Source organism: Melitaea cinxia, chromosome 5, assembly GCF_905220565.1.
Source record: "Melitaea cinxia chromosome 5, ilMelCinx1.1, whole genome shotgun sequence".
Taxonomy (NCBI): Eukaryota; Metazoa; Arthropoda; class Insecta; order Lepidoptera; family Nymphalidae; genus Melitaea; species Melitaea cinxia.
In genome coordinates this window covers 6,583,735-6,593,559 of record NC_059398.1, presented here as the reverse complement: position 1 = coordinate 6,593,559, position 9,825 = coordinate 6,583,735, and the positions used below count along the sequence as shown (strand labels likewise).

At 36.7% G+C, this 9,825-nt stretch overlaps 1 protein-coding gene across 1 annotated transcript; it reads left to right on the top strand.

Annotated features, from left to right (window-relative positions):
* Positions 1-206: 206 nt before the first annotated feature.
* Positions 207-3,080, top strand: LOC123653784. The gene has a single exon (XM_045589767.1). The coding sequence runs from the start codon at positions 207-209 to the stop codon at positions 3,078-3,080; it is 2,874 nt and encodes a 957-aa protein (XP_045445723.1).
* The last annotated feature ends 6,745 nt before the right edge of the window (positions 3,081-9,825 follow it).

Genomic DNA, 9,825 nt, shown 5'->3' with positions numbered 1-9,825 from the left:
GATCTGGAACTTGCACGCCTTAACATTTCTATTGCTGCACTACAAGAACCAGGCTTCCGGATGAGGGCTCATTGCGAGAACAAAACTACACCTTCTTTTGGAAAGGCAAGGACTCAAACGAACACCGTGAACATGGCGTGGGCTTTGCAGTCCACAATACTTTACTAAATGCCATAGAAACACCGCGGGGTCTGACGGAGCGTATAATGGTCTTACGGCTTAACACTAAATGCGGCTTTGTTACTTTAATTTCCGCTTACGCCCCTACACTAACCTCGACTGCGGAATCTAAAGACGTCTTCTACGATGATCTGTGCAACGCTGCACGCAATGTACCGCCCGGGGATCGATTGTATATACTGGGTGACTTTAACGCACGTGTGGGACAGGACAACGCCACCTGGCCCGAATGCCTTGGCTATCATGGCGTGGGTAAGCAAAACGAAAATGGCCAACGTCTACTAGAGTTTTGCTCTAAATTCCAGCTGTGTGTCACAAACACTTATTTTAAAGAAAAACTAATGCGTAAGGTCTCCTGGAGGCATCCCCGGTCCGGTCATTGGCATCAATTGGACCTTGTCTTAACCAAAAGAGGGGATTTGGGGAGGGTCGCCCATACGAGAACGTTCCACGGCGCGCAATGCGACACGGATCACTCCCTAGTGGCTAGCAAAATACGTCTTTCGCCAAAAAAGATTCATTCCTCCAAAACCCCTGGACGGAAGACCTTAAACCTTCCCAAAACTAGGGATCCTGAGTTAGTGGAGTATTTTAGTTCAACCGTGCGACATCAGACAGCTACTTGGGATGTGAATGCTCCTATAGAAGTGGAATGGGAATCCATCAAGGAGCTGCTCACCAAAACTGCTGGTAAAGTTTTCGGATATTGTAAGGTGAAATCATCAGACTGGTTTTTCGAAAACCTAGATCAGCTTCAGCCTTTAATTGACTCCAAGCGACAGGCTGCACTCAACTACCATTTTGATCCCTGTGAAGTCACACGCGCTGAACTCTGCACTGCAAAATCTTCCCTCCAGCGAACTTGCCGTCAATTTGCCAACGCGTATTGGATGGACCTGTGCAGAAACATCCAGGACTGTGCGGATGCAGGAAACTTTCGCGGTGTTTACGCGGGGATTAGAATGGCTATCGGCCCTGTACAAAAGAAAACGGCTCCTTTGAAAGAGATCGACGGCTCTATTATAACCGACAGTAGTCGTCTGCTGGAAAGGTGGGCAGAACACTACACAGAGCTTTATTCTCAACCAGCCGAGATCAGCCACGTAGCAAGGGAAATTATTCTGACATTACCGGTTATGGCTGAGCTCGATAGCCTGCCTACCATTGGAGACCTTCATGCGGCCGTTCTGCAGCTCAAATGCAACAAGAGTCCCGGGGTAGATGGTATCCTCACAGAACTCCTAAAACTCAAGTGTGTGTTACCACTTCTGCATAACTTTCTGGGCAAATGCTGGGAGGAGGGGCGATTTCCTCAGGATATGCGAGATGCAAATATTGTTACATTGTATAAGGGGAAAGGTGACCGCGGCGATTGTAACTCTTACCGCGGCATATCTCTTCTTAGCATCGTTGGCAAACTATTTGCAAGGGTCATGTTGACTAAACTGCAAAGTCTTGCTGAACGGGTATACCCTGAGGCCCAGTGTGGCTTTCGCTCTGAACGGTCAACCACGGACATGATTTTTACCCTTCGGCAACTTCAAGAGAAGTGCCGAGAGCAGAACACGCCCCTGCTGATCGCATTTGTTGATTTAAACAAAGCTTTCGATACGGTGAGTAGGGAGGGGCTATACATCGCGCTTGAGAAAATAGGATGTCCCCCAAAACTGCTGAAGCTGGTGAAATCTCTTCACGATGACACGAAGGGTACCGTTATCTTTGATGGCCAAATGTCCGACGCTTTCGACATGCGAAGAGGGGTTCGCCAGGGCTGTGTGTTGGCACCCACTTTGTTCGGCATATTTTTCTCCTTGCTGCTGAAAGTTGCCTTCGGTGATGCACAACAGGGAGTTCACCTACACACAAGAGCGGATGGGAAATTGTTTGGTACCGCCCAGTTGAAATCTTCCCGTAAACGAGAGGATTTATATATCGATAGTCTGCTCTATCCCGACGACGCAGCCTTCGTGGCGAAAACTCCCGGGGAGCTTCAGACTTTGTTGGACAAGTTTGCATACGCATGTTCGCTGTTCTCCATGTCCATAAATGCAACGAAGACCGTAATTCTAGCGCAGGGCTACACCTACCAGCCTTCTATCTTGCTGGAAGGCGAACCCTTGAAAGTAGTCGACAAGTTCTGTTACTTGGGGTCAACTGTGTCGAACAATCTTTCCGTTGACGGAGAGATTGATATCCGCATCGGCAAAGCGGTCACGACGTTCGGCAGGCTGCGCACAGGAGTATGGAATAACAAACACCTTACCGCAAAGACTAAGATGATAGTCTATCAAACTTGCATATTAAGCATACTCTTGTACGGAGCCGAAACCTGGACGTCGTACGCCAAACAAGAGCGAAGACTTAACACTTTCCACATGCGCTGTCTTCGTAGCATACTTAACATTACGTGGAAGGACAGAGTAACAAATAAGAGAGTGTTGGGGATTGCACAGCTTCCTAGTGTTGTCGCTCTCCTCAAACAGAAACGCCTGAGATGGCTGGGACATGTACAACGAATGAGCAGTGCGCGTTTGCCCAGACAAACCTTATTGGGCCAAATTGCGTTTGCAAAGCGTAACGTGGGGCGACCTATGCTGCGTTTCAGGGATTGCGCTAAACGTGACATGGTTGCATTTAACATTGATCGCAACTCTTGGGAAGATCTAGCATCGAACCGCAATGAGTGGCGGAAGACCATCTTCACGGGTTGCAAAACCCACGATAGCACCTGGTTCGAAGACCTGGCTCAAAAGCGTGCCAAGAGACACAATCGCGAGGGGGCTCCTCCACCGATGAATCCCCAATATATGTGTCCAAAGTGTGGACGAATGTGTCGTTCACGGATTGGCTTATTCAGCCACGAACGGCGTTGTCGCATAAATAACACAGACACTGATTAAATCATCTGTCAAGATGTTACAGGCCTTATGATGATGACTTTAATACCGTCAGCTCCAGGAGCTTTCTTTGGATTTAATTTATTTATAATCTCTAGAACTTTTTCGCTAGTTGCTTTTTGAAATCTAATACTACAATTAACACCCATATTAGATGTATCGGTTTCTGTTAACTTACTATTACAACTTGTTAAAATTGATTTGGATGAGTTTTCAAATTCCTTGGCGAAATTTTGAGCGATTGTTTTTAAATTAATTGATTGAACATCAAATGCCTTCATTATGGCATCATCTATAGATACATTAATACGACCTAGCATTTGGTTTAGGATTTGGTACACTTTTCTAATATTATTGTAATTTTCTCTTATTAATTTAGTAAAAAACATGTTATTTCATTACATGTTTCTTATATTCTAAAACTTTATGTAGTTTGTTCCTTGTTTTTTATATTGGAGTCTTATTTGAGGGTCATTTGAGTTGTTTTTCCATGAACGGAATAAGGAATCACATTTCTTACGCAGCTGAATAATATTGTCATCAATCCAAGGTACTTTAATTTTATTAGATTTTCTCTTATAATTTATATTTAATGATGCAGTTTTTTCAGCTTCTTGAAAGGACTTTTTTATAAAGTTGTAAATTTCATTTGCACATTTTATCTGTTTAGTTTTACCCCAGTCAACTTTGGCGAGTTATTTGTTTAATAATTCTATGTCGACCAAATTTCTTGAAACATTTTTCATTAATCTCGCTTCAACGTCCATAATGCAAGAAAGAAGTATCGCTCGATGATCTGCTAGTACAGTATCAAGCACCGCAGAGTATAGATGAGATTTGTGGAATCGCGCAAATATGTGGTCAATGCATGTTTTGGTAGTTATATTTTGTTTAGTTTCAATTCTGGTGTAATCGGTGATTCCACACATTAGTCCGCACTCGCTGAGCATATCCAAATATGAACGTGAGTATGTTGTTAAAGATTTAATATCTATATTAGTATCTCCGATCATTAAAATGTTTTGCTTAATATTAAATTTTGAAATGCACCCAGCTAGCTCCTTAACAAAAACATTCTTGTAATTTGAGGGTGGTCTATATACAACAATAATTACCAAGTCTTGATTAGAAGATAATTTAAGAGTACCAATTAAACTTTCAAATGAAAAAGTTTTTTTTTCACATAAAGTGAATTTTAAATGATTTTTAACATAAATAATAATACCTCCACCTCTTTGATTATATCTTAACTTTGAAAACATATTATAACCAGGTATGTTAAAAAGCTGGACAATATTATCTGTTACACCAGCTTCTGTAATTATAATTACATCTAAAGGAAATTTACAGTTATGAGTGAGTAGTAACAATTTATCAAAATTTTTAATAAGTGACCTAATATTTAGATACAGACATGAAACATTTAAGTAGGTTTTAGGAGGAAGTAGCTTAAAGAAGTCGTTTAAAGAACTACAATTAAATAATTCTTTTATCTGACTACCCATTATTAAAAAATATATATAATAAGTAAATAAATAAAATAAAGTTAATAACAATTAATAGCAAAAACTTAATTTAGAATATTTATCTAAACATAATTTTAATTCGATTTTATAAGTTCATTAATATCATCTATTGAGCGTATGTAATAAATTTTACTATTACCTGACTTTCTAACACAAACCTTACCATTTTTGTACCAAATGTATTGGAAATATTTACTCAATTGGCTTTTAGCATTAAAAAGTAGTGTCTTCGTATGTTTAGTGAGGGCTTCTCGTATGTAAACTCTTTGCATCGCATTTTCTTTAGAGACCTCTGGTAACAGTAATTCTACGGTTGGACATTTTTCTTTTCCACTATTTATCCATTGCTCTTGAGCTTCTTTCGATTTCGTATCTAATAAAATTATCCCAGGTTTGGTTTTTGATCCTGGTAGACGCTGAATGGACTTAATAGCCTGTTTATCCAAGTCCAACTTCGACACCATTTCTCCTACCACTTTATTAATATCTTTGATAGGAATTTCAGGTAATCCATTGATTTCGATGCTTGATGAAAGATTTTTTTGTTCAAATTGGTGCAATCCTTGTTCCAGCGCGGCTACACGTAGATTCAAATTTTTATTTCTACTTAGTAAATCTTGGTTTTTGTTTTCTAAATCTTTTATTTTAGAGTCTTGGTTTTGGACAGTTTGTTCCATTGAACTAATTTGCTCGCTTAAAAATTCTAGTGATGTTTCCAAGCTACGTAATTCCTCTTTAAATGTCTTTTTAATTTCGCGACTGATGTCCTGAGCTAATTTATTGGTGTCAATAGTTTGTGGGCTTATGATGAATTCAGTTTCGGATTCATCGTCGTCACCTTCATCTTCAGGTATTAAGAAGGTATTTGATGTCATTTTATCTAGATAAATCATCATCATTATCATCACTTCAGCATATCGCAGTCCACTGCTAGACATAGTCTTTCCCAAGCTCGCGCTAAACATTACGGTGCGAACTCATGTGTTTTGACCACAGTGACCACGCTGGGCTGACGGATTGGTGACCGCAAGGCTGGCTTTGTCACACCGAAAACGTTGCTGCCCGTCGTCGGCCTGTGTATTTGAAACCAGCAGTCGGATGGTTATCCCACCATCGGTCGGTTAAGATTCACGCAACACAAAAAAGTGTCAAATTAACACACAAAAACCAATACTCAATTTTTTACATAGACCGTTTCTGATGCAAATACACAATATTTTTTACTGTGTAGAAAATCCTACAATTTTTTTTGTCTCTTTTCCGACTTTTTATATTTTATATATTTTTCAGTTATTATTTGTTGTTTTTTGAAATGTAAAAGAAAATAATAATCTAGGAATACATATACAGAAAACACAAAATTAATACAGAAAATTATATCCTATTTTGTATTCATTTATATATCGCGATTCTTTTTTTCTCAAAAATATCCTAACATTTTTCAACACTAATTGTACCTCAACTATATTTATAAATACTAGCCAACATTAATTATGAATTGACAAGCGAGAAAATGCGTTATGGAATGATGCCAACAGCTAAAATAAAAATGACATATTAAGATTATATAAACATGTCTTAAGGCATTTCGAATGTGCAGAGATGTATTTCACAAATATATACCAAAATATTTTTAACAGGCCACAAATGTTATCTCGTATTTTATTACATTAATGATTAAATAACGCTTGTTTTCAAAAGCGAACTGAAAAAGTTTATTAATATCCTTGCCAAAATATAATTTTTTTTATAATTGTTTGAAATAATATATTATTATACCTATATTGTTCTATAGATTAGGCCTTACTTAAATCGGTAATATTTACGATAAAGGTTTGTCTATAAAATCCGGTCTAATTTTGACTGCTATTTATGTGGATAAACTAAAAAAAAAAAAACAAAGCAATCACTTCAGCCTATTGCAGTCCACTGCTGGACATAGGCCTCCACAACTCATGAGTTTTGCCCATAGTCACCACGCTGGTATATGTATAGATAATATGTCAATATCATTTTTATATAGTGTGAATTGCAACTAATAATTCCACTGTGTTTCAACTAAGTTTTATAGTCTGTGTAAATTATTTGTTTTGTAGTTTAAATTCACTACAATTATGTTGATTTACGTACGATTTACTAAAAATTATTTTGTTTTCGTCTTGATCTGGTTTAGTTAGAAAAAAATAAATATTCATCATTATTAAATGTTTACGCTCGACGACTATGTAGTAGAACGAAATCCAACAACGGGTGTCCGAAAACACAAATACGAACGCCCAAATCAGAATGCAGCAGACACAAATCACAAACACCAGACCCATAGAAACATTCATTACGAGTTTTGATCTAAACCGTGACAATAATCGTAAAGGTCAGTTGCTCTGACCACTATACCAGTCTATCGTTAAATTAAAATATTCGAAATAAACTATTCACAAAACAAAAGAATATGAAAAAAAATACTAATACTACTCGGAGACAGAGAATTTATGCGAAATGATACGAAACGCGTTACTGTTTGAATAAATTAAAATACCTATATTGCTTGCTGACCCGGAGTACATTTGAAAAAAAAAATAAGATGGAAACCTTAAGTGGATATTTTTTAATGGTATCATTTTACAGGAAATGATTTAAAGAAAGGTTGTTTTATTGATATGTAATAGAAGTTTGTAAAATCAATAATGAATAAACCCATGAAGTGAGTCTTAATGAAAGTGCAAGCAGTCTAAGAAATTCATTCCACAACTTGCGACTGGGCCACTGTGCACGTTATGTCTCCGTCACAAAATGTAGCGACGTAAGATTAAGAACACATCGATAGTGAATTCAAATTTACATAGACATTAGGTTCAAAATCCTCTAAAACTTCTCGTGATGTAGGATGTTTAAATATCACCACTTCGCACTATTTATAGAAGAACTAGTAGCGAAACCTGTGTAGCAGGATAGTGGGCATAATGAGAGGCAGAGTTGGAATATTGCCACATGTATCGAGTTTGAATGATGGTCTGCACTTATCTGGTTACCTGAGCATCAAACGGCACACACAAAGGGATAATATCAAGATTTATAAGTGTGACATTCACGCTAATTTATTTTCGTTGCTCGTACTTTTATCAAAGGAGTAATTTTTTTACGAATAATTTAGTGATGTTTCTTTTTTATTTGGATATAAATTTATTTAATTAGTCTCTCTTCCCCGTAGCTTTGGACGATTTTTGAGACAAGAAAAATGTTTATGTATTTCGACGTTAGTGTAGTAAAATATTTAAAATTTTAATGATTATTGAAATGTTTTTGGTTTTGTCGTGTTTGTTTTCGACTTTTTTGAGTACGACTCGTCTTGTATTTAAATTGAAAGCGAATTTGTTACATTTCTGTCTAAAAATAGGTAACGCGTATTTTTATATCAACTTAAGCAATGTAGCATACTTCAGGGATATATACTCAGTTATTCAAGCTATGTCAACTGTTCCCCTATCCCTTAGCTAGATAGAGCATTTTTTGGATAGTAATAAAGTATCTGCTAGGAGTTAACTAAAATCACTTATAAAATAAATTATAAATACAAGTTTCTTTTCACTTTATCTATAATTTAAGTTGTACAACAGTAACGTATATTGCTTATGTGAGATCGACTCGTACATACTTTTTAGTAGTAAACAATTAAAATAATATATTTTTTTAAAGTAAATGCCTCAAAACTGTTTTAAAAGGAAAATGAAACTTGGCGTTGTAAAAAACCTTTATTAGGCGTCGTAGAGTGTGAGCCCAAGTGCTGCAATACTTAATTTGCAATTACTTTTTATAACTAGCTGTTTTGTCCTTAAAGATGGAAATACAGTGGAAGTGGTATATTTGAAACTTTTTGAATTAATTGTATAAAACAAACGGCTTTCGTGACTACATTATTTATTTGAATGTTGGAATAAAAAATACTAGTATCCCAGTGTCATAAGTCGTAGAACGATGTACGTAAATCATGTCAAGTTGCATTCAAATCCATTATGAAGTTTTGTTGTGATACGCGGCCAAGACACAGACTCCCTATAGAACTAAGATTAAATGTGAAATTAACGCAAAATTCCAAATGTGAATTATAATGTATCGACAGTAAAAAAATATAGACTACAAAAAAAGGACAACTTTTCAAATTTTATTATTCGTTGGTTTAAAATGCTTTTGCCATAAATATCTTTATAATGATGTAAACTTTTAAATAGCTTGTTGAATATGTTACTAGACAAATCATTTTAATGTCTCACGCGACTTTAATAGCAATGTTGGTATTATTTTAAAATATTGTTGATGTCATTTTTAAAATACGATCATCTTGGGCCGTTTCTAATTGACAATAAATGCGAGGCAAACGATAAATAAACGAATGTGTTCAAAAGCTATAATTTCTTCAAAATTTATAACTATTGATAGACAACTCATTTGTAGTAAATTTAAAACTGAGTAATAAATAGAACAAGTCGGTATGTTCGCAAGCGGCTGGGATTTATATTTATCTGAACTCCATTGAAACACCTTGTGAACGTCATTGCTTGCAAATATTTTGCTGCTTCTGTTACTTTTTGCATTACATTAGCAAAGTCCTCGTAACTTAAATATTTATTTATTTATTTATTTATTAATTGGTTTACCAGCAGTTATTACACTAAAACATTCATTACAAAACGGAACATACATTATACTTAATCTAAGTGCACAGCTCATCTAGGTAAACACCGCATGCAAATATAAAAGGGTTTATGGGAAAGAATCATAATTTGGATAATTTGAGAATAACTATCTGTTGTTTTTCACTATCCCGAGGACTCATAACATTTCGATAGTGAAAATAGTTGAGTTCGACTAGATTCAGAAGACCGTTAGTAGACCGTTAAAATACGAAAAAAACTATAAAGTAATAATCTGCGGTATTTAAATTATGTAAAGTATAATTGTACTGTGTGGCTACGGTACTAAAGAATATAGCCACCCCCTTTCTTCCCGTGGGTGTCGTAAGAGGCGACTAAGGGATAACACAGTTCCGCTACCACCTTGGAACTTAAAAACTGACCGGTGGCGGGATAACCATCCAACTGCTGGCTTTGAAATACACAGGCCGAAGACGGGTAGCAGTGTCTTCGGTGCGACAAAGCCAGTACTGCGGTCACCAACTCACCTGCTCAGCGTGGTGACTATGGGCAAAACACATGAGTTCACGTTAT